At 42.4% G+C, this 25,882-nt stretch overlaps 1 protein-coding gene across 1 annotated transcript in view; it reads right to left on the bottom strand.

The window, feature by feature from the left end:
- The window catches only part of kirrel3b (kirre like nephrin family adhesion molecule 3b), a gene marked incomplete at its 3' end in the record, with an annotated part of 151,893 nt that overhangs the window by 46,148 nt on the left and 79,863 nt on the right, over positions 1-25,882 (bottom strand). Inside the window, exons 2-3 of the mRNA XM_079271999.1 lie at positions 10,645-10,794; positions 5,608-5,757 (exon numbers count right to left, since the gene is read on the bottom strand). Of these exons, the coding sequence (XP_079128125.1) occupies positions 5,608-5,757; positions 10,645-10,783 (289 nt within the window). The 5' untranslated portion in view covers positions 10,784-10,794. The remainder of the gene's footprint in view (positions 1-5,607; positions 5,758-10,644; positions 10,795-25,882) is intronic.

The following is a 25,882-nucleotide window of genomic DNA, read 5'->3' as shown; positions in this document are numbered from 1 at the left end:
AGAGAAGATTCAAAGGCAGGGGTACACACAGAATAATTTGATTGTTGCACTATGTGAGCTACGTATGATGTGTGTACAAAATATGCTCTCATGAAGATCTGTTGGACCGACGACACAAATATTTTGAAACCCTGTATAGATCTGCATGTGCGGATCCTTTGGTTGTGTTGGTGTTGCGATCTACCGAATAAGCGGTGCCAAATAAAATGGAGGGATGGAAGGATGATGGTGAGATGAGGAGTGGGGAAGATGCCGGAGCTGTCGGAAACGTGCAGAGCCTGCTCCTTCACAGCGCAGCCGTGTGCAGCCCAAGAAGCTGCTCTCCACAGATTGGGAGGGTGCTGACATTGCTACTCACCAACCGGCTGTGTTGCACTATGTATATGGAGGTGTGTGTGTGTGTGTGTGTGAAACAGTTAAAAATAATAAAGTGCTTATTTCAAGTGTCTGCCAATTATCTGCCCCCGTGGCTCCAGGTTTTTCTCAACGCCAATCATTAGTTCGCTAACAATTACAGTTTGCTGAAACAAGCCTATTCACGATGCAGTGTGAATTCAAATCAGCTCAGCACCTGTACACCGTTGTTGTTTTGCAAAGCACAGATGTATTCGTGTCATTTCTCCTCCTGTCGAAATTCTGAGCAGATAAAAACATCATCCCTACAGTCTGTCAACGGTAACAGCGCACCTGTTCACAGCCTCTCTGATAGCATAGATGCAGTTATCATTCCATCTCCTGTTTCTGACTAAATGGCAGAAAAACATACAGTAAGCATGAGCCATATTTTCTCACAGAATGACTGCCGTTCAGGTCACATTATCTCTCTCTTATACTCTGATTGAGATGCTTTTATTTTTTGGAGTGTCTCTGAAATTGGCTCTCACACACACATAGAGCACACACGCACTTTCATCGGCACCACTCAGTTAGAGGACTTGGGATATGACTTTTCTCTGACCTTAAATGATGAAATAAAGAGAAGACAAAGACATGTGCATTGACCCACCAGCTATAAGTCAAAAAGAGGTATCGAACAACACCACTCCTTAAACAGCAGACTGAATAAACGTACTTCTAGCCCTGCTGAGCTGTCACAACGCAAACACTACAGAGGCTACCCTGAAACTCAACTTAGATAAAATGCTGCATGCCCCAAAAATAATAATAGCGCAGGTGAATAGACAACAGAGGAGATTACTTATTTTTTTTTCCCCCCCAAGAAACAACAACAGCCAAATTGCAGTTATTGTTATATAGTCAGGCCAGCAGTTGCGAATAATGTCTCTTATTACAGACCCATCATTTCCCACTCGCTGTGAAGAGCATGAAACAACACACTCTCAGCTGAGAACAGGGCTAGCACCACGGACAGCGCTTCGGACAAAATACACATTTGTGGACTGTGTGGAACATAATCTGTGCACAACAACTTCTAATTCCTCAGTATTGTAGCTATTTTTTTCTATAACCTGCCCTCAAAGTCCACACGCATTACTAACAAGGATGCCAGTGTGATGCTTGAGAAATAATGAAGTCAGACTTAGCCAAATAAATGGCTGAATCAGCTTTGGCAATTGGAAACAGCAATAACAAAAGATACCCTTGGGCTTTTGTGTATGTGGAATGTGTTGCTGAAGCGTGGGTCCAAAACATTAACAATGCAGGAAAAGGGAAAACAAATATCTTGCACACAATGGCGCATTCAAATGACATGCCATTAATTGTGTTTGTCAGAAGACCAGCATCACACTGTGTTTATGAATGCCTGCCAGATTGCATCCCTTGTAACGACTACACACAGGTCATTGAAATATTATAATGAGCCAGATATAGGTTCGAATGCAAAGCGAACTAAATAGCATGCCGGTAAGACTGTCATCTCACAGCAGCAATAACATTTGTGAAAAAAAAGAGGGAACATATATTACTTCCCACTCACATGACACTGAATGCATTAAAAACAGTAATATAGTGTATATATATTATTTTGTGACCACTTGAGTGTGCCCACATGCACTCTTAACATTATAAGTATTGTGATGAATGACTTAATGTATAATTAAACACAGACACATTCGTAATATCTTCAGACACAGTTTTGCTACATGCAGTTATGAAATGAGAAAACAAATAACGCATTTATTTCATTAAATGTAACTGTTGCGAGCTGATGTAAATGTGGCATAATTAAATCAGGGATGTTAACAATAAAACATTAAGTTTGTATCGTTACTTGAAAATATCGAGTTTGAAGTTGTGCAATCTGCATTTGTTCCAAACACAAGGAATTGTGCATTTCTTCCTTTGACAAGATGCATTTTTTTAATACCAGCCAATATTCTTAGGTACTCCCAAAACAAATAATGATCTTGTTATATTTACTCTGTTCCAATATGAAGTGACACCATGAGTGTTGTGGGACGCATTGGACCACATCAGCCTTGGCTCTTTCAATAAGGTTTATTTGCTTCAAGTAAGGTTAACCTTTTAAAGCATTTCACAGCTTCTGCCTGATCTCAAGAGTGTGGTCTACAATATGACCTTCATGTCACTGGGCAGAGTGGGAACAGAGAGATCAATAATTGTGAAAATGCATTCGAAAGTAAACAACTCTGAACTGGGAAAGTAAATACCTGATGAGCAATTTTAAAACTTCAGTTTACCATGTTTTACGTGAGTGTACATTAATTGAGCGTCCTTCAACATGGTCTGTTCAAATTAGGATAATTTAGCAACCAAAGAAACCCACGTCTCTGCATTGGGGATGATTTGGTGAGTCATGCAGAAAATAAAAGACAAAGCGAGAGGACGATGGCGACAAGAGAAACAAAAACATCTGAGACAGAAGCCGATGTGTTAAAATGTCAACGATGAGTCAATAAATGGCACCACATATAATTTTGACGCTATGACACATTTTCCTTTGTCGAAAAGATAAACACGCTTTCTGGTTTCACAAAAAAAAACACACCACAAAGTAGTTTTTCAGTCAAGCAACGGTGATCTCCTTTCCCTTTGTTCTACTAGTCCCCATCCGAAAGTAGAAAGACTAGAGCAAGGGTCTGGATCAGTGCCAACTTGCTGCAAGGGATATAATTAGCCTCAGGGGTCTTTTTGGACCTGAAACCCTCCATTCCCTTCCTTCATGACTAATTCACAAGACCTTGGTTCTCCTTTGGCGTCTGAGGGTAAGCCGGCAGGCCGTGCAAACACTAGGACGGGCGAAGTTCACCGTCCATTTTGCTCCCAGTTCCTTTGTTAATGAAGGAACTTCATTATTGTTTATAAATGTTGACGTAAAGTGTTTTCCTCTTCAATCGCATCACATCTGCACTTGAGGTATTGGCTGAAATGAATGGAACACTCTCTTGTAAATTGGGGCTGTTCAGGTGAGGTCACTGCTGCTTCATCGCTGCCGCAACCCAACTGCTAGGCTCCCAAGGACGAAATCAGCCAATCAGTGAAAGGAAAAGCAGAGCATGAGTTCTTTGGCAGTGATAAAGGGGTTTCTCTATGTGCTGGTAAACATTTATGTTATGTTATTTCCGAGACTATCAAAGTCAAGAGGAGAGAAGTTCCTCTGGTATGGCACATGGAGGGGTTTGGGCTGATATTGAGTTATGAAAGATGGAGGGGAGAGTTTTAGATTTATTCTGCTGTCAGCTCGAAGAAGGCAGTCAGCGTGTGTGTGTGTGTGTGTGTGCGCGTGTGTGTGTGCACGTAGGTGTGTGGGGCTGTAGCTGTCTTCCAAGTCGATAGACACACTCTGTCACCACGGGCAAGTAATTGACAGCTTGGAGTTTGCAGTGACATAGGCCTTGCATATATTTCCTCCATTACCTTGTGTGTGTGTGTCACCCTGCAGTTCTCCCTGGCAGTGCATGCAGGAGTCAGCTCGCTCAGCAGGGGATTAAACAAACACCTTCTATTTGGGCTAGTGGGGGGGGGGGGGGGGGGGTGATAAACTCTCTTGCCCTCAATCAGCCAAATAGGTAATAAAGGCGTCCCCCTTCTCATTGCTGATTGGTTATTTAAATAGAGTAGGGCCAACTGCTGCACGTCGCTTGCATTCCAAAGTCAAGCATTTGCAAACAATTTGTTTCTTTGTTTTAATTACTGTGAGTAGTCAGCGTAGGGCTTGCCAAATATGGAAAGCTGTATCAAGGGGAGTAAAGCAAAACACTTTTTTCATGTGTATCGCAGCTGTTCCTATACATGACAGAAATGAAATGTCAGTTTCACACATATAATAATAATAATAATAATACCTTTAATTTATATAGCGCCTTTCAGGGGACCCAAGGCCGCTTATATAAGAAAACTCATAAGGAGACTTTGAAGCCTCGAGAAATTGGCATTAAATACTATGTTCAGCGATATTGTCTGAACATAAAATGTCCTAAATTGGACTTAATTTAACGGCAGAATTGATCATAAACACTGACCTTGCTAAAACACAGAAAGAAACAACAGAAACACTTATTCTGTCCTTGAAACTGTGATAAAGTGACAAAGTTTCTGTGAAAAGCGCAGAGCAGCTAAACTTCGAAAGATTTGAACAAGTAGTGTAAGGAAAGAAAGTGCAGTTGCATTTCCAGCTCCAGAAGTATCCATAATTATTCACTGATATCCATTTGCAGGGGGCTTGGCAGCCAGAGCAGCGCTATGCTGCAATTTGTCTTCCCTTCTCTCTTTTTACTCCTGCTGCCTGCTCCCCTACAAATCGTTCGTTTCACTTTTCATTAGGCTGGATCAATAAGGCGGATCAGTCGCATGTGGCGAGGATACTGCATCCACGCTTTCGTCTCCTCATTCCGTCTCCCTTGTTCTCTTTTTCTCTGTCATTGACTCTCTCTATCATTCCTGCGATCCTCCAGCGAGGGAGGTTGTGAGAAGCAGCAGGAGGCTTGAAGGGCCCACGAACGAGACGTTAGCCAGCCATTGCGCCGGTGTCACCCAATAAGGCATGGCCTTTGCTGAATGATAACCCAATAAAGTTTAATTAAGAACCAGTAACCTCTCAAGCTTGTAGTAATAATAGAAAATGGAGGCTGCATGCAGAGGAAGGAAATTAAAGTGGAAATGTAAGGGTCTGTACAGCTTAGTCATATTGACACAGTCTGCCAAATGGGAAACATTAGCACTGATTTAATTCCTTTCTCATGGTTTTAATAGAAAATATATCTTTTGTTCTCAGGCTTTACTGTGGATATTTGATCATGTTTTGAGTAAGAGCGCAGGTGAACCCCTTTGTTTGAGCGTGTACCTATACTCATACTTTCTGTGTAATTGGGAAGTGAACAAGGACACGTACTGTATACTTCTATTGTTGTGAAGCACCACTTTTGTTAGGGCCCCTAGAGCTCTGGTAGTGCTACTGCCCAGTATTTATGGGATGATGCACACAAGCTAAAACCCCTTAAATCCTCAGAAGCACTCCGAAACTAACACGACACACTTAAAAGCTAATGAGAGAGTGAGAAGCCAGTGACGCCAGTGAAGCCTTTTACCATGAGTTGCTTTGAAACTCAGTGAACGGGGGCGGTTGGCGCTAGAACAGTGGTGTTGTTTGGACTCTGTGTGTGTGTGTGTTCAATTCGGACTCACCCAGCACAGTGAGGCGGGCAGGACGGGACCTCATGGCAGCCTGAACGGCCTGGCACTCAAACACAGAGTCATCCATCAGCTCGACACGTTGGATCCGCAAATGATGCTCCCCTGAACCGTGGTCGCCAATCACTGTGTAACGGGGATAGCCTGCGGGGCAAACACATTTGTTCATTTGAATCACCTTCAAAATCAAAATAGGGCTCGTTTGCATATTTTACAGCTTTGCACACTTATGACAGCAACGAAACAAAAGACACATTGGTGGAAAACACAAGATACATACACGATATTGCCTTATGCATGCAGTAGTTGAGTTGCATAACCAAATAATTCAAACAGTCAGCAGATGAATAGTATAGATTACTTCATAGGTTCGTATAGTCTTCGATTGTTCATTTGCTAATTTACTCACAATGCATTCTTCTACAAGATTAAAACACGAATACTATAAAACATGTTTTTATAGCACTCCTGGCAATGCTAATGACCTGCTGTGGAGGCTGCTGCATTCTGCAAAATGATGTTTTACTGCAGCCGTAAACAGGAGCAGCTAGAGTTTGAGTTGTTTCAGCATTGCTCTGTAAAATGATTTATAGTTTAATAATGCCAGAAAGCAGAGCAATATCCAAGAGACCTGGGCATTTCACACCAGTCAAGTGAGAAGGTTTTTAAAGATATCCCCCTAACTATCATCGAAATGTGTATTGAGAGTGTGTTGTAGAGTGCACCCCCCCCCCCCCCCCCCCCCACCAGGGCAAATAAGCAGGAAGAAGAATGTGTTTGACTGGAAAGCTTTACGGGTTATTTCTAATGCTTTTAGAATTGCTCGTCTCTGAAGATCCCTCTTCTTTTTTTCTCTCACTCCATCTTGCTAATTATTGGTGATACCGCATGTGGAATGAAATGAAAATGTCTGTTCATAAAATAAAAATGCACTCCATAATATATCACCAACTTCCAGCAGAGAATTGCTTATTCCTCCAGTGGTCCTTCAGTAACTGATCAATGATGAGACTCGTGGATAGGATTGGATACGTTTACAGCAAGACTTAGCCTCTCCATAACTGTGTGCTTTGTAAAAGAAATTTCACACTTTAGACTCAACAGACTTGTCATTTCTTTTCCAGAAAGTCTGTCAGTATCCATCCAACTGTCGGGTCATTGCCAACAAATGTTGGGGAAGAAAATATTGATTTCCCAGTAACAGCTATGACTCATGTTCACTTCAGAGATCCCCAAACACTCCAGTCTCTCACTGTAAAGGTTTTACAGGCTGGTAATATGTTTTAGTGCCCAAAAGGAACAGACTGGGCAGCTTTTAAATCCTTGAATTTGTCTACTGCAAAATAAAACCCATCATATGCTCAAAGTCCAATTACTGACTATTGCTTCATTGAATCCAGTTGCCTGTGATAGAGCGTGAAGTGGGCCTCATTTTATGCTGGTGGGGTGAGTTACAGCCGATTAAGCCACTCTACATTTCATCCTCCTACGTGTAGCCTTTAATCTTAAGGGTCTGTACAGTGGGAGGACGAAGGACAAAAACATTACAGCTGGGGAGAAGATAAACAGTGGATGCAAAATGAGTGGCAATTTAACTAAAGCATGAGCACAGGAAGTTGCACCAGTGGACGTTTTTGTAGGAAAACGAGTCAAACATAAGATCAAATTTAATTTGACAGTACTTGCCACAATGTGTCCTAGACTGAGAGATGGCGAGGCTTCATCAACACTGGTTGTAAATGTAACAGGGTTAATAGAAACTTGATCACAACTAAAAGCATCTAATAATGACATTAATAACCATTGGCTGAAAAATGGCTTTTTCATGCTCAGGATAATGGCTAAAATGGAGGACGCATCATAATGTGCACAAAGTCAACCAGAGAACCATTTTGCTTCTATTTTATGTTCATTGATGCAATAATGTCATTGCAGATCACAAGGCTAATGATTATTGCACGTTCAGGTTGACGTGACCTCGAGTTGACTCCGGTCCTCCGAGCACATTCGTACCGATACCCCAGAAACAGAACGCACTTTTGTTTTGCTGCTTTTAATTGTTGCGATATAAGCCACGTAACATTCTGTTGCACAAACAGATGATCTGGCCAATTACCTCATCTGTGCCTCTGGTAAAACTAAGAATAATTTTGCTGTGTGAGGATATGGCTCTGTTCCAGTCTCATCGCTGTGCATAAGCTGGACCCCAAAAGGAAAAAGTCATTTGCATTTGTGTTGGATTGTAGTCGTGATAAGAATATCATAATCTCATTTCCGAACAATGGGAGCGTATTGTAATGTGTTTTTGTCCTATTATAAGCACCTCGATCACACTTTTGGTCAATATGACTTCAATTATACTGGCACACATATGAAGACTGATCACCTCTGCACATGTGATGTGCACCTATAACGGGCCATTGGTCTTAGGACCAAGTCCAAAGACACAATGTGTTCCCCAAAGCAAACAATGTAAAATAGGCCCATTAAGGAGAAATGAATCCATCAGAGGGAAATGGATTTGTCTTGAGGCTGGATCAATGGTACACGTGCGTGTGTGTGCGTGTGTGTGTGCATGTGAGTATACAGACACTTGAGGCGTGGCCTCATGATTTATAGCATTCACCTGGAACATGTTTCACACAGTGTAACCACCAGGGAATAGAAATAGTTTAGCTGCAGCTGTGAACAGGTGACCAAGTATTCAATTCGCTCTCACGAGAGGCGAGAGCAGCACGTGCTTGGCTGGCAAAGTTCTGCTGTCTGTCCGCTTCTCTCTTTAAGAAGTCATCCTCCTCAATCCCAAGTGCATGTCACAATGTACACAAACACCTCCTCCTCTACTCTGTGCCCCCGGGGAATTCACTTACAGCTGCCTCGTCTGTTGTCACCCTCATCATGCGTATACAGATACATTCTCTGCCATGCATATTCATGACATTGATTGGTATGTTCTGAGTGGTTATGGGGCTTCTTTGCTTTTATTGAATTTGAGTGGAAACGCGTGACACCAGAGGGAACGAATTGGAAATTCGAGGACAGATAGGAATCATTGGCTTTTGTGCCGTGATTTCTTGCTCTGAATGGTGCAAGAGTTCTCTCGGTTTAATCACTGCTCCTGTGAATGGAAACAGGTCCCAGGCGGAGTACACCGTTGCCGACGCAGCTTCTTTCTATGAATAGCTGAGCAGACCTGTATTATTGAAATGCTCCATGCAACATTTGATTCGTCGCAGTTTTTATGTATACAGCTGCCACTTTCCTTTCATTGTGCGCATCTTGCAGTGGATGTACCAGCACTCTTTTACTACCGCCTGCATTGCTTGTTTATGTCGGCAGGAGGGATAAAAAGAACAGCTGTGGAGCTCTTTATTTGGAAGAAGTGCCATTCGTCTCAATAGAAGGCACTCAGCCCCCTGTCCGTGTCATACTGTTGATTTTAGCGACCTATCTTCTCCAGGCGGGCAGCTCTTCCTCCTCACACAAAAGCCAGTGCATCTTTTAAACAATTTAAGAGAGAAAGATCACTCCGACGCTACATCTTGGCCCTGATTATTCAGCCAAATAAGAAGAAATAAATGGTTGTGGAGAAGGACTGCATCTTGTCCTTGACTGACAAACTCTTCGCAGATGTTTTGTTGAATGTCGATCTACTGTAGTCCTCTCGACTATTGTTCTCTACATTTCCTCTGTTCTTTTCTTTCCTCTGTCTTTGTCCCTTGTTGAAATGAGATTTCCTCTTGATTGTCTCAAGTGGAACCAGCTAAAATCTTGCCCGTTGCCACCTAAAACCAATGAAAATCGAAGTAGATACAACAAATTCTACATGTCTGCTCTACCATGACAGTAAATAAAACTGTGCTCTCTCTCTTCCGTCCAGCCTCTTTCTCTTTCATTCTATCTCTAGCAATCATAAGTAGTCTCCCTGTCTTCCTCTTTTTCCTTCAAAAGAGACTCGTAGACTGCGGGACCGTTGTTTACTGCAACCTCTCAGTCTCCCCTGGGCCTGATAAGAACCCGAAGAGGGAAGAGGAAGGCTTTACTGGGGCTCTGTCAGCCGCTGAGGTTTAATTACAGACGACCTATAGGCCACAGGGAGGGCCTCCGATTATTAAAGGTCAGAGGGTAGAGGAAATGCCAATCTCACGTGAAATACTTGATTTAATCGTTCCTTATCAAGAGGCTTTCGAGTTTTAATAACGGCAGCAGTTGGACATTCTGTGGATGTAAATTGTCATCTACTGTAGATTTCTTTGAATTCAATTTTGTAGAATAATGCACCCTACTGTGCATCGAGTGCTGTGTACAGTTTCAAATGGATCTCTTTTTCGGGAGAACTTAATGATCATTTCAGTAAATGATGCATGCTTACTACGCTTTTATGGATTTTTCTATTCAACAGCTCAGTGCTTCAGAGGTTGTAAATATTTATTTAGAGGAGTGATGTGCTTCCTTGAAATTCACCAAGGTCATGAATATACATAAGTCTCGATTGGTTGAACAACAGGCTACTAAATGACAGTGCAGGAGTCACTTTTACTCCAAATTAAACAATTAAGGCAATTATACATGAGGTGCAGTGTAATTAGAGGATGCCAGCCACTCTTCAAAAAGCCATTTCGCAGCCTGAAGCACCAGAGAAAGACCAGTGCCACTATTGATTTCACATTTCATTCGGATTTTTGTGCTTCTCTGCCAAATAAAAAACACAAGAGATTTAGGTCTGCATCAAACACGGAGACAGAAATACATTTTTTGATTTTGTTTTGGTCGTGTTGAGTGATTTAATGAATGATGTTTCTCATAACACATAATGTAATTCTTCTGGTGTAACACACTAACACGAGACCTCCTGTCAGTGGAGTGATATATTTGGCAAAGGCTAGGATGCTGACATGTGGGGGCTTTAGATAAGAGAAAGTGGCCATTTGAATATGACAGTTATAGTATAGAGTGTAATTAATAGAGGAAGCTGAGGGTGAAGGGGATATGCAGGTTGACACGCTCAAGGGGATCAATGCTGTTACTTACCAGCGAGGTCTCTGCCAACTCCCAGCGCCAGGCCGTCTTTGATCCATAGGACAATGCCATGGTAACCAGGGATGGTGCACGGTAGCGTCACAGGCTGGCCTGCCACCACCACCAGGTCCTGTGGCTGCTGGGAAAACATGGCCGCCGCCCCTTTGTAACAAAAGAAGATGGGGAAGGTTAGGTCCGAACCATTCAAATCCTAACATCATTTCAACACGACCAGGAGAAGGGGGCATAGGAAATTCAAGATGAAAGAGGGGAAAGTGCATGGCTTTACAAACACCTGCTTTCATCGTCTCAAGTGCTGAATGAAGGGGAAATCAAGGGACGTGCACCATATGCCCATTTCCACCAATTACACTCAAACCTCTTGTCACACTCGTGTTGAGAGTACCCTAAAGGGTGATTCACAGACGAGGCACATTCTCTTACTATTCATGATGCGGAGACAATATACTGTACATATATCAGAGGTGTCAGTGCAGCACCAGCACTGACGCACAGGCTAAGAGACAGCCGTCACAGCTCAGCTTGGTTCATTTATGAAGGATGTCACTGTACAGATGGGCTGGGCTCTTACACACCAAAGCAGATAACATAGCAGATCTTGTCTGCCAACACTGCTCTAGTGGCATACATTAACTTCAGCCCACACCCATGTATTCCAACTGCGCAACTGCTATTAGCTGCACTCCTCTACAGGCAGAAAGTGGTGTGCAGTGAACTCCATTAGAGGCACAGGGTGTGTTAATGGGGAGGGGTACAGCGGCGGCTGAGAGGGGTAGTGTTGTGGATCAGAGTGGAGGGTACAGAGTGGTACTGATGTGTAGTTAGGAACACTGGCAGGTTGCCTATCAACTAAAGCGTACACACACACACACACTCACTCACTGTGACATGCATTTATAAAGTGACAGTCTGAACAAACTGCAGCGAAGGCTTAAAATTGTCACTGTCACTCTCACAGTTTCCTGAGACAGGTTTGTTTGCAGCTATTTCTTATTTATTTATAAGTTTTATCAGAATTTCTGCCTTTTTCTTGAGCAACCTATTCTTTCTCCTTGATATGTGAGCAGCACAAACAGGCACGCGTACAAACTGGAGCATGTATTCCCGTTATGCTGCAATGGGCTCTCGCACACATTTAAAAAAAAAAGTTAATCACATGCAAATAAAAAGCTGATAGAAGAATAACATGTAGTTAATTACAATAATAAGCAGAGCAAAGACAGCGGAGACCGCGAACGCGTGTTTTCATCTCGCAACATCTTTGTATCACATAGCAGTCATCTTCTGCAGTTCTTTCTATGCTTGGTTTCATATTCAAAGGAAATTACTTATCCTTTTGCAGACAAGGAAATTGATTAGCTTTGTTGTACGTTTTCAAACCACACCAGAGAAAAGATTGTTGTCATACAAGAAACTGATTTTAATTTCTTTGGAAAATGCCATTAGAATCCCCAAAAGTCTTTTTTTTTGTTTCAGCCTTGAACTGAATTCCTGATAGACAGCTTGTTGTAGATGTAAGCAGACATTTTAACATTAATTCATACACGTACCTCCACATTACACACACGGACAGAAAAACACAATCCGACCTCATTGTAATATGTATCTACTATACCTACATCAGACAAAAACAATACGATGCTGTACCTCAAAGCATATAATGAGCTTTTCATCATTTTGGGACTCAACAGCTTCTGCCTGGCTAAACCAAGCCCTCCTAAGTGTGCATGTACGTATAGTGTGGGTTGACGCTCGCTAGGTGAGACTTCATCTCAACGTATGTATTGCCCTTCCAACCTAGACAGCTGTGTTCAGGCCCGGCTTTGTTCCCACGTGAGGAGCTTATCTCCCGGCTGTACTCTGCCACAGAGTCAGCACGCAGATGAAGCACGCTAACGCACTGTATGGACAGCTACTCGACAAATCTCTTGGCATGTTCCGGAAAAACAATGTAAACGCCAGGGAATCTTGTAGCTGCTCATGTCATGACTGATATTATCAAACAGTTCAGCCTGTGCTGAAATTGATTTAACATTGGAGGGATGTCTCTGTTGGCAGCACACGTGCCTGCGTACTTCCTATTATCCGCCTATATCCTCACGCCTGCCCCCGCCTCATGTGTTATCTAGGACAAAAAATAGATTGGCGATTATTTTTCTGGCATCCAGTCACGCTGCCATACGCATCCTCTCTGGAGAGAGCGGGCGCAGTATCAGCGTGAACATTTGTAGGTGTTTTATCCATTTGATGACTTTTCTGCATAGATGCGTCATTTGCAGTAGGAGCTCATGCTAATTATGTGTCACACTTTGCCCTGAAACTGTTGTAAACTGATATTTCTCAAACAACCTCCTTACAAATATGAATTAACAGTTTCCAAACCAATCACACCTCTCTGACACAAATGCGCACATGTGAGTCATCACATGTGAGTCATCACATGTGGCTGCCAATTGAGAACACGTCTTAATGCTAGAAACCCAAGACCTGGAATGTCACTTCAGACAATCCCATCTTGAATTGGGACTTGGTCCTACATGTTTTATTTTAGCAAATTTTGCTGAAAGTTTGTACTGTTGCCATTTGAAGTTTGAAGTCCTAGAAGGGCTATTAAAATACACCGGTGATAGGAAGAATCAAAGACTTAACTGACACCAGCTTGTGCTTGCCACTTGAGCAGTTAAAAAGTGACCTCCTTCATTCAATTTAAAGGCTGGCTGAGTCTTCATAGGGACACAGCAGTAAAGAAATGAGGTGACGTGTTTGAGAAGGCTGGCGCTAACATCAAGGTGCCATTCGTTCATCCATCCCCTCTGCACCGAATAAATCTCTGTCACATCTGCCACATTTATCCTTCACTGGGCCTCACAGCGTTGGCAAAAAAAAAAACGGTGCCCATCCCTAATCTATCTCTTCTTTATTCTCTGGCAAGCATGGAATGCAACAGCGTGACGACAGCCCCTGTCCCCTTACTTATTCATGGAAAATATTTTCAGAACAAACATGCCCAATTAAGAGTTAACCACCTCACTTCAAACTCGCTCACTGACAGTAACACGAGCGGAGGAGGGTAATTGTGCTCAGTTGCCCGCAGAGCTGGATATCCACGTTAATAATGCTTTATTAAGCATCCTAATGGGGTTTACCAAAGAGCTTGTTAAAAAAAAACTAAAATGGTCAAATTAAAAACAGTCGCGATGGGCCATAACTTCAGGGGCAAGGCTCCGTAAACGTGTGGGCACAAAAAGTTGAGAGACTCATTTTATCTGTCACTAGACACAACAGCCTCTACAGAACAGCAACATCTTCTCTACCAATAGAACTTCAAATGATAAAAAAAAGGGAACTTAGTTTGTTTCCATGTATTGTTCGGAAAGATTAGCGACAATAACATAACCTTTTTCACCTCAGCACTTTGGATGTCTTGTTAAATCGAGCATTATGCATTTGCTGACATCTTTCATAGGAGCTGATCCACACGTTATCAAAAAGACACCTTTTCTTAAAGACACATTGAAGATTTTGACAATGTAATAACATACTTTACAACCAAGGTCAGCGTGTTAGATGGAAAAAATAAATAGTTTCAGTTCAACATCATACCCATCACAGAGGAAAGAGCTCAACGCTCGTCAATAAATCATCTTTAAACACAGATGCAAAATATAAGAAGCATGTTTTCTACATTTCTATGTCGACATATCTCTATATTTTATACATTTAAGTCAGTAAGCGAGAACTCCCTGTGTATGCACTACCCTTTTTGACTATATGTATGTGCATGAAATCATAGATGCTGTGTTTGATTGCCCTGCATTGAAGGTAAGGCCAGAGTTGTTTCAAATGGGGGAAAAAGGCAGGCAGTTAAAGACTGTGCAGAGCGCCATATTCATAATGTGGACCGGCACTTTGCGTTGCCTAATGTTGTCATTTCACTTCAGATAATTTGTTTAGCATTGGACGGCTGCTACATTTCCACACACTCCAGCACTATTTTCCCCTCAGAGCTAACTGCCCCCAATTTCATCGCTCTGTGCCAATCAGGCCTGGAAATTGCCATTACGGACACACATCCAGGCCACTTCAGAGAAATAATCAGCATGCTGTATTTGCGGCATGTGGCCACACAGCACCAAAACTTAGCCCAGGATCATTATCAAAAACGATTACCCCTCTGGCCTGGGGATTTTATACCAGCAATTTAGAAGCTCAGAATGGCTTCAGAATATGGAGGAGTGGGTGAGCTGGTCATTATGTATTGTAGTTTGGTAGTCAATGACCACGGTTTCTTTTCCATGGCATTACTGCAGCTAGATTTCAGTTTCCCATAACTTTAGGTATTGAACAGGTGTGTGTGTGTCTGTGTGTATTTGTATCTTCTTTAAATCTACTGGTGCTTTGATTTTGATAAAGGTGTGATTACAGAAACTAAATCAAGTTATTATTATAGATCCAACTGCAATGACCACCAGGACCTATAAGTCACATATAAAACATCTCCTACTTGCCCTGCGAATACATTTGTGTAAAGCACAAAGAACAGACCCCACGGGAACCAGAAAAGCGAATTTTCCAAGCACACGAACAGACTCTTTATTGTTAGCCTTTTCAAAGCTTTGTAAATTACTACTTTACTGCTGTAAATGGACTCCAGCGATGTCTTTTCTCACCTCTAGGTCAATAAAAACACAAATCTCCTGCCATATGGATTCCCCTATTTTAACTGGAACTGAAACTTGCCTGTCACAATGCACACCCTATCCTTCTCTCCACCAGACCTGCTACTCCTCTGAAGCAGTGACACACATTCGTGTCCTTCGTCACCAGACACTGATTGGCCATAAGCCCACAACTCCAGCATGCATGCTCTCATTCTCACCATAGGTCTACTGGCCATGATTTGTGCACTTTAATTATCTGCAGCATGATCATTAATTTGACACTGTCAGTGAAGCATGCAGCTGTGAGATTAATCAATCCATACAAAACTCATAAAACAATGGCTTCTGTCTTGCCTGTGGTTATATGACTCCCCTCCATGCTGGTGAAAGTCAGTATCCGATTGGTGATAAATGCATTCTGTGAAATGTCTAATACAATATAACAATGTAATTACAGAGCTAATCGTTTTATAATCAAATGTATTCAATTAAATTGTATCAATTCAGAAGCAATGGGTCATTCTTCAATAAATTGCCTTCAGTGTGTTTTCAGAAGAGGAAATTACATTTCACCAAGTAAAAGGAAAGTGTAACTTCAGAAGGAACTGCATGGATGAGAAGACCTCAATGGTGTGCCATGGTATATACACTCTGCTCGAGGTGACACATGCATTCACTGTAATAATGCATTTAAAAAAAAAATGTTGTCAGGTGCTGGCATTTGAAATGTTCTAACCTGCTTTCCCCAAGGTTTTGACACCCCATTTCTCAGAGCAGCTAGGCTTTTGTTACATGAGCTACTTCATAGTTATAAAAATGTAATCCCTCAGATGCAGCTGGCAATGTAACGACAATAGTTACCAATAATGAATATTTCATGAAGCTCTATCAAGCCCATTAGAGAAGGCCTGTATTACCATCAATCTGTCTTCCTCTTCAGATTGTTCAAATCCTTTTCCCTGCCTGTACACTTGTAAAAAAAAAACACTGTTATACGCGGACTGATAATATGCCCAGCCTATCTGTGCTGTGAGATGGCTGCCATTATTAGTACGATTTGTCTGTGGGAATGCAAATTCACGAAGCAGAGAAGATAAACATCAGTGCTGCTGGAATACATTGTATTTATGCCCTCTCTCACACTGTGAATTAGTGGAGCATGACAGTTGCCAAGGCATAATCAAGACGGATGGTCTACGATGATGACTTCTAAAAATTACAAATGGCAACAGCGGGAAGGCCTTGCAGGCACTCGCTTTTTCATCAGCTATACAGCCAGAATAAGTGAGATTCCATGGACATCAGAAGCTGGACTATCACGGGCCACAAAGACTTAATTAAATCTCTCTGTGCCGCATCTTTCCTGGCAGTTCAAATACCATCAGGTCCAAAGGTCACCGAGACATCATGAGCCACGGAACGGATTATTATCCTCTTTGAAAATCCAGAGCAGGAAACAAAATAATCTGTTTTAACTTAAGGATAAATAGAGACATTTCTCTAATGATATATGCAGGTTCTTCAAGGCTGCCAGCCTCTAGGAAGTCCATGTGAAATCAAACAGAAAAAGGAGTCCACTTACATGATGTATGTGAGCTTTGTTCTGGTTATACAACACCTGGTCTGACCGCTGATTGTAATTACTGTTATAAAGCAGCAACTCCTGTGGGCTGGTTTCCAAGGTAACTACAGTTCAAAGAGAGCGGTTCAAATATTCTAGTTAGCATAAATGTGACTGAACGCCATATAACCCTCCTCCGCTGGCTGGTATTGATTAAAAAAGTGTGGGGAAATGGAGCGACTCGCTTTGCAATCTGGAGTACTTTTTTTTTTATTTTTTAGAATACACATTTAAATAATAGGAATCAGGGACATAAAAGAGATGCAAATGAGCGAAGGAGAAGGGAAGAAGTCTGGGCCTTCAGATGGGGACTGATTGAAAAGGAAGGATACCGTCTGTTTCTCAATTCCATCACTCCATCCTTTCTTTTCCAACTCTGACCACTTCATCGCCTCCTGCCTCGTCGGCGCTGTCTGTCACCGCAGTGTTTGTTTGTTTGAATGTTTGTTTTCAGAGCTCAGGGCCAGCATTGCTGTTGTGTCTTTGCTGACACATGATCACTTGAGTGTTTACTGAGTGTATGATTTGAAGACACTTGATGATTTGCAAAGGGAATGTGTTTGTGTAGGGAGGGACCTAAGGTGTTCAAACTGAGCCTACATTGGGATTGATCGTTTCCATTTAGGAATGATGAGCATTTGAAACAGACTCAGGTGGCTGATTTGATGGATGCGATGTGGAGAAGGCCTTTGTCCATAGGGCCTTTTTTTTATATATTTTGAGAGAGAGACCCATTTTTCCATTACAAGATATGTCACGGGCACAGAAAGTCACAATAAGCTGCCTTTTGTCCAGCCATAACTCATATTTGGTAGGGCTGACAAGATAAAAGTGTACCTTGACTTTCATGACTTGGAGCGGTCTCTTCTTTGAGTGAGATTAAATCAAGAGATAGATCAAAGCCCTCGGAAAATGAAACCAAACGAATGTGGCTGTGTGCCGGGTTGGGTTAGGAATGGTGTCCACCTCATGGAAAGGTTTTAATGAGTCAAAGAAGTTAAGTCTTAAGGCTTTAACAAATTTGAGGAGGTATTTATTCATTCAGATTTGAGGTAATAACCCATCTTCAGAATAATATGTTTCATAGATTTAATAATATCCCTTAATTATTAGTTAATGAACACCTTCATGCATCTTTTTTTCCCTTATTGTTAATAAATGCATTACTTGTAAATTTGGTGATGTCTATATCTAGGCTACAGTTCTTTATAAAAAATGAAAGAGGAAACCCACAATGGGAAGTGACAGACGGATAGACAATATAGATAGACAGAAGTGGAAAACATTGTCACATCACTTTTTTTTTCAAGGTAAAATCCTCATATTTCCCATTTCCTGTTGGCTTCAACGGATTAGAGTCGAAAGAATGATACAGAAAGAGGGATGAGAGCGTAAGCAGTTAATGCTCACATTTCTTCAGTTGAGATGGATTTATAATTATCCACTTCCAGTGATTAATGGTCTTATAATGATCTGTGATGAAATATATTAACACAGAGTTGTGTGGCTTCACTCACAATCTAATTCCACGATAACAACAACACTGTTAGGATGTGGGGATAAGCAATGTGTTAATTATTGTAAATCACAGTGCGAATTGGTAACTAAACAGGATATTTTCACAAGCGTTGGCTTGGAATCACTCCTCCAACTGCATTGTAGCCATAAACCTCTGCCACTTTAAGAATAACTGACATAACCAGCGTCACTGTTCCTTATTTTTGAAAGATTGTATTTATTACATCCTGAATTTTAACAATCGTCAAGCAGAAATCGAAATGGTCTTCCGGAAAAAGGAACGCAGTCTCATTAAAAGCGATGTTCTCGCTGAGCTTTCTCTGACTCATAAAATCCCCATTTGCCACCCCTCCATAGAGTGGAGACATCCATTTTCCCTCTCATCGTTTTCGACTATTTGCTTCCCTTGGAGACAGCCTCATCTCATTCTTCTTCGGTGGCTGCTGTGACATTGAAGGAGACCCCTAATCAAAACATTTGTCTTTCTTTCTGCCTGCGCTCAGACCGGTGAATGAGAGCTGACACCAGAGGGAGATGTATTTGTCCCAATCAGGGCCTCATCTCCGTGTCACCGCCGGGCGAGTGTTTTATCTCGACATGCCACTGATGAATCCGCCACTTAGCCTTGATTTGGAGGAGCGGCTCGCCACTGCCAAAGTGCCAGGTTAAATCACAACGTCAGTGGCTCAGCCATGGCCATTACAGGCAACTCAGACATTCTCCCTTTACCATAAATGCTCATAAATGTTGCACTAAGAATTCATGCCTTCTCTTTTGTCATATGGGCTATAATTACAATGTTATGTTGTACTAGAAATGAAAATTACTATTCCCATTTGTGTTGATGTGAGTGTTGTGTAAGTGTCAGTTATAGTTGTAGGTCGTCTGATCTCTGTTTCATCTTGTAAATGTGGCATTGCAATAGGATTAATGGTAATTTCCAGGATGTCTGCCTTTGTCTGCAGAGAGTGAAAGCAGACAGAGTATTACCATGTCTTAGTTGGTGTTAAACCATCGTTGTGCTACTACAAATTCAGACTCGTTTTTTCTCAATGCCCTCAGGCATTCGTCACATGGAGCCTAATTAAATTAACAATTTAGAAGGAAAAGCAAATAGGCTGCATGTCAACAACTTACTGAGATAGTTACTGCTCAGGAGAAGGTGACTGAAACAGATCACAGGAAGGGCTCAGATGTTTTCCCTCAACACCCATATGCTTGTGCCATGTGTGTACCTGTGCTTATATAACTAGGGTTATATTATCGTAACCTTCGATCAATCTCAGCCAGATGAATGCACGCCCTGTCACGCCATGACATCGACCCCACCACACCGATACAGACCGACTAACGGTTTGTCACCACAGCCCACCTACTTCTTTATCACCGAGCAGGGAAGTAGGGGGGCCCAGCCAACCTAGGTAGTACGTAACTGAACTGAGTAGAGCCATGGCCTAACCCTGCAGAAGTGAAAAAGACACCCTCATCGTGTCGCTGTCGGAGGACGGAGATGGCGTCTCAGCATGGATGACTGACGGCAGCTGCTGCTCACTCTCGTCGCAGCAACAAGGGTCCTGATTGGCCTGCTGCACTAATGCAAATGTTCAGTTGGCGAACGCGCCCTCGTGATTGGAGGAGAGTGGTAGGTAGAGGGTGGCGCTTGTGTGAGTTAGAACTCATCCCAGGCTTCATTTTCAGGTCATAATAACAGGGCTTTAATGAAAACCATTGTTCCATTAGAGACAATTTAGGTGAAAGCCGTCCGGTTAGCAGGTCGTAAAGCGTCAGCAGCTCTACACATAAACGCAGGTGATGAGGATGAGTGTAATACATTTTGGATTTAACCAAATGCATGTCCATCGCTGCAAGCTCTTTCTGCTTCATTCGTGAAAAATAAGCTTTTTGGAATAAAGTGGAGAAAGCCATGCCTGTGTGTGCGTGTCGAGAGAGATGAGAGGCAGACTCCTGCTGGCTACAGTACCTGTCAGACAGAGTGGAATGTTGCTACAAGACAAGGGAGGAAAAGGAGGCTTTATCAAGGTGTGCAGGAATCCACTGACACGAGATAAGAGGCCTGAGTCGGAACTACATTATGCCACACCTTCACTAAGAGGACTCTGTCAAGACAGGAGTAAAGATCCATTTCAGCGTGGGAGCCATCATAATACTTGACTGCAGAGAGTCATTACCTTTCAAGTGTACACTCTACCTTTAAGTGCAAATAAGGCAATAAGCAGACACTCCATCCTGTAATTTCATTTGGATTCTCAAAGCCTTTCTTTGAAATCTACCCTTAAAAGGATCAAAAATATATTATTTTCAGAAAGCTGTAGGCAATATCTTTAAAGTGCTGAGAAATGGTGGAAAGCTATCGCGTGGTTGGAACTGAGCTTTTATAAGAGGTGTTGTTTACGGCGAGGACACAAAAGAGATGATGGTCTGCAAAGTCTGTACGTCATGGATGGCGCTTGAGTTAGGACCTCAACAGCGTGTCCTAGAGCGTCCTCTAGTAGTCCACGTGGTTCTTCAGTAATACATCACCAAGCCCCAAGTGGGACCACAAAACATCTCCCCTTGGAATTGCTTTCACACTATACCACCTCATACACAACACCCTTTCTTTCAAATTCTCTCAATCAAGGCTTCATTTGCATTTCAAAGTAGCACTTTACAGCCATGCAGAGGACATAAAATCACACCTGCCTTCAAATAAATAAATGTGGATTCATAATGTTGTAAAAAATGATATAAAGCAAGAGCTGGCAGAAAACTAAACTTATCATATTTTATGTCATTTACAGTACATTAGCAAATGCCATGAAAGTGCACAGCTGTGTGAGATGCAGTAGTCGTAGGATTTAGGGGACTTAAGGCAGTGCTATAAATGGGGGGGGGGGGGGTAATGACAGAAAAAGCTTTGCCAGAAACTGTGTGGGCAAAAAGCCTAACAAGTAATTGAAAATGCTCCCCTTTACTTTTTTCTCTTAGGAATCACACGATATTCTACATCCATTTATATAAAAAGTTGTTCATCAAACATGGAAATAAATACACCAAACTCAAGAGAAGTGTGGGAGCCTAGTCGAACACATTTTCTTGAAATGTTCTGCCTTCAACAGATGCTACAAATCTTCCTCTTTGCAAATAAAAAAAGGGACAAATGAATCCATAAACCAAAATATAATACATTTTCAAAGGCAGCGTGGACTTAAAATACCTAAATTCACTCTGCTTGACTGATGCCGATCCCGACAAGTAAGACTGGCCTGACCGGACTGTGAGGATGGCTTCTGTTGGTTATTGTTGGGGAATCAGTAAGTGAACGCGAAACCCTTGTAATAGTCTCCAGTGGATCACAAGAGTGGTTTGATGCTGAAGCTCAGGTACCTCTCATCTTAGGTTACTGTCTCTCAGCGCTCCTGGCCTCCCCTGGGGCATTTTGCCACATCCAACTCAGCAACCTGGTTACTAGACTGTGAAGCTCCAAGAAAGCCTCTTTTTTTCCCCAGGACTACTCCTCTCCTCTGTTTTTCCCCACCTCTTGAACTTTCTTTTGCCGACGGCGATGCCTGGGGCCATGATTCAACTCCCGGTAGTGAAAAAGCTTTGAACCGCCACACTCCTCCAAACACTACCTCTAAACTCCCAACCAACGTCATCTCTACCTTTTTATTCTTTTTCATGTTTTCTAATTTGACTTATGACTCTTGACAATGTTCTATAACGGGGTTGCTCCCACTACGAAGTCTTCAGCGAGGAAGTGTGTGACTGAATAGTTCCCCTCACACTTTGTATCTCATTAACATTAGAGGAAAAGTCAGGTCACTGCCAATTCCTCTTATCGCATTTTAGCTGCATTAAGGGACAGCATACACAAGAGACAGTTAGAGAGAGAGAAAGAAGATTGAACAGTGTGGGGTTTTTGAGTGGAGAAATATCCTGGACTGCATTTGCCTTACTGAAAGCTGGTTGGGTTGGGTTGGCTGGTACGTTACAGATATAATGCATAACAACTGTACCATCCACTGTAGAGTTCTCTCCAAAGACCAGCTATATCTCATAACACCAAACAATCTTCCACTTAAACCTGTTCATGATCCAGGGTGGGTCCTCACCACCTCACCACTTAGTGTGCGTGGGTACTGGGTTGTGAAGGCATATCTTAAATTACTTTAAGTGGTGATGACATGGGTTCGAAACCAATTAAGGGCCCTCTGAACAAGAAGCAGTCGTGGTCCTCTGCAGTTTTTGCCGGGCACTTACGGGCTCTTCTGCGCTTGCTTTTTGCCTGGTCACTGAACTGCCTCCTGACTCCAGCACTCATGGAGTTACCCTTGGCTATTACCTTTGGCTGCCATTGCCTTGGTTGTCAGAGCCTTTGTCCCATTGCTGGGCTGAATGCCAAATGCAAGGCAATTCTGCCAGCTTCTAACAAAACACACACAGGCATATAAACACCATCAGGTGCAAACACAAACATGCGGGCATATAAATATGGACGTGCCCGCATACATAAATGGAGTGCTGCTTTTGTAGACACTAATGGAGATAATGTTGCGCTATTGAAGGTCGGGTCAGTGGAGATTAGAGTGGCTGCCCCGCACTGACAGTCTGACCTTTAGAAAGCTAGTCTTCACAGTGTCTTGCATGCTTTTTGTGGCAATGCCTATCTTACACCTACCTGAGGCTTCTACTCAACATATGCAATCGTTATGATTCGATATATGACCCCATAGTCACCAGTCTCAAGGCTTTAATCTCCATCCTGATATTTCTCGGAGAATCAGAGAGTACCACCATGGGAGGAGTTACATTTTGGAGGGCAGGAATTATAGGCCATAAACACCGACCTGCACAGATGTCCAGAAACGCACCGCACCTGCTGTTTGAAAAAGGGCTGTAAATGAACAGTGGCATTGAAAGGTGAGGCTGCAAGTACATCTCAGTTAGCGAGTTTGTTGCAATCAGTAGTGAGTTGGACTTGCGATGTGACGTGATGCCCTTTGGGATGATAAACATCAGGTTCTGTCGTGCCACCGCAGACAGTGCTTGTGTTTGTGTCAGTACCCTTCAGTCGAGGATGAAGAAGAGTGGAGCTATGACTCCCAGGGTGTTTCAGACCCTACAGGATGAAACCTCTCTCCTGCGCCTGGCTGCAGAGGAGCAATTAACATGTCACAACCCGAACCTTCAGTCCTGAGCTTCTTCTGACTCAGTTTGACTTCCTGTGTCTCAATTTCTTTCTCTTTGCCTCTCTTTCTGTAACATAGCCTTTTCACAGCTTTTCCCCACTGCGCCCCACAGATGACTGGATTGCAACAGTTAATTATGTATACAGCAGGTGTCATGACTACTACCAATTAAAAGAACAGACCTGTGATCACCAGACGATTGCTGCCTTCAAATGGAACTCGTGAGCTCGTGGTTTCAATATGGGAAGTGGTGTACTCAAAAAGCTTGGCGTTCAAGTGGTTAAGTCTTGGCAACACAGCTGCCAAGCAAAGGCAACATGGAAGCCAAAAGGATAACTACTCAGCTAGTGATTGGGTAACGCATAAACATGAGTTCGTTGACAAAATCATTTTTCTCAGACACGTCATCAAATCATGAAGAAATAATCTATTGTACGAATACAATTACAATATATTAACTTACCATACACTGGTACTGGTGCGTCAATCATGCAGAACATTATGTAAGTATGAATGATGAATGGTTCACAAGTCTCAAATCTCGAGTCAGAGTTGAGTCTCAAGTTTTTGAGGATGAGCCTCAAGCCAAGTCTCAAGTAACTGTGTGGGCGTCTTAAGTGTGACTTGAGTCGCAGAGTAGCCGACTTGAATCCCCCTCTCTGCTACTGATTAATGGTCGCTCACATGCATATGAGTTAAGTTGTCCAAAACCATTTATGTTTAGTTTTAAGGACCGGAAAATTTGCTTCTGAACTGCAAATTGCTTCTGCCAAAGCCCCGGTGAATAACAATCAGTGGGGATTCTGACAGAAATGAACAGTGTGTATTAACATATATCCCTTGTAGTGACACCATTATTCCCACTTTGTTCTTTTATACCTACATTTAACCTTGGCTGAAATAGTGCTGAATATGAATAATAGGTTGCAGGTCCTAAACTGGTGATGCCCTGAGTTTAAAAATAACTCCAAATACATTACCAGGATGGAGCAGTATGCATAATGCCTGCCCATTCATTTTGCAGGTGCATATTTTGTTGTGAATAATTATTGCTGGTATCCCTGTATCTCCGAGGTAATGAAATGATCATCCAGAAAATGGGCAGGAAGAGAGATGAGAGGGACGGGTGGTGCCAGAAGAGTGGAGGCTGAGGGTGGTAACTTGACAGAAGACACTTACTATGTGTATTTAAAACAGCATTATTACTAGAAGTCAATCGCAACTGAAATTCGCTTCAATTGAAAATAACTAACAGCGCAATATTAGCAGCCAGCGACAAAAAAATAAAAAAAAAATAAAAAAAAAGATTAAAAAACGACCCATTGCATTACAATGTGTTTCTTTTGGGCCAACACCGCATGGTGTCCTCTACAATGGCTGGAAAGATGTGCCTAATGATGCACCAAATGTTTCCTGTTGCGGATGGACTCATTGATCAGTACTAATCCTATGAACCATGCTGGTTGTCTATGCACCCATACACTCACACACACAAAGAAACACAACTATTTTGAAGTTGTTTGTTTTGCACCAGGGCAGACAGAAACAAAGTTTGAGAAGTAATATGAGCCGAGTGCTCATGTGAATCAGATTAGCACGAGGAGTCCAGACAGGAAACCATAGCAGAGACACTGTTGCTTAACGGCAGTGTTTTTGAGAGGACTAATGCAAACCTAATAAGGGATGTGATTCCATCTGCAAAAGGGCAGGTGTGAGGTTTACAAATGTTATCCTGCGCAACAAGGACAGATACGGTGTTTCTGCTCAGCTCATGGCCGCTTGTCTTCGCTCTCACAGTTGGCTCTGAGAGATAGAAATGATTTATATGCATTGTTCATCTGTATGGGACACTATCAAACATTGATGTTGATATCCCTTTCGGAAATGTTGATCGAATAGCCTTCTTACTCACAGTATATCTGCCAGCTGCCTCATCTGTGGGCAGCATGCGTCAAAGCCTGGGTGTGACATGATGTGACTTTTCATCTGCGGGCTTTGGAGTCAGATAGGTATAGATTATGTCCTCTCCCACTTTATCGCCTCTGCATGGCTGTATTCACCCTCTGCCTCTCTCTTTCTCCGAGCCCAAAGCATATCATTTGTCATCCGGAGAAATCGTTTCCCTCTCTCTTGCCATCATGGTTGAGCATCTTTTTTTGTGATCTCCAGGATCAAGGGGGTTTTCAATAAAGAAGACTCCATATCATCCAGTGACCCTGGCTTCACGCTGCAATGCT

This window comes from Melanostigma gelatinosum (genome assembly GCF_949748355.1).
Source record: "Melanostigma gelatinosum genome assembly, chromosome: 7".
Taxonomy (NCBI): Eukaryota; Metazoa; Chordata; class Actinopteri; order Perciformes; family Zoarcidae; genus Melanostigma; species Melanostigma gelatinosum.
Note: the sequence above shows the minus strand (reverse complement) of the source record. Positions and strands in the feature narration are given on the sequence as shown.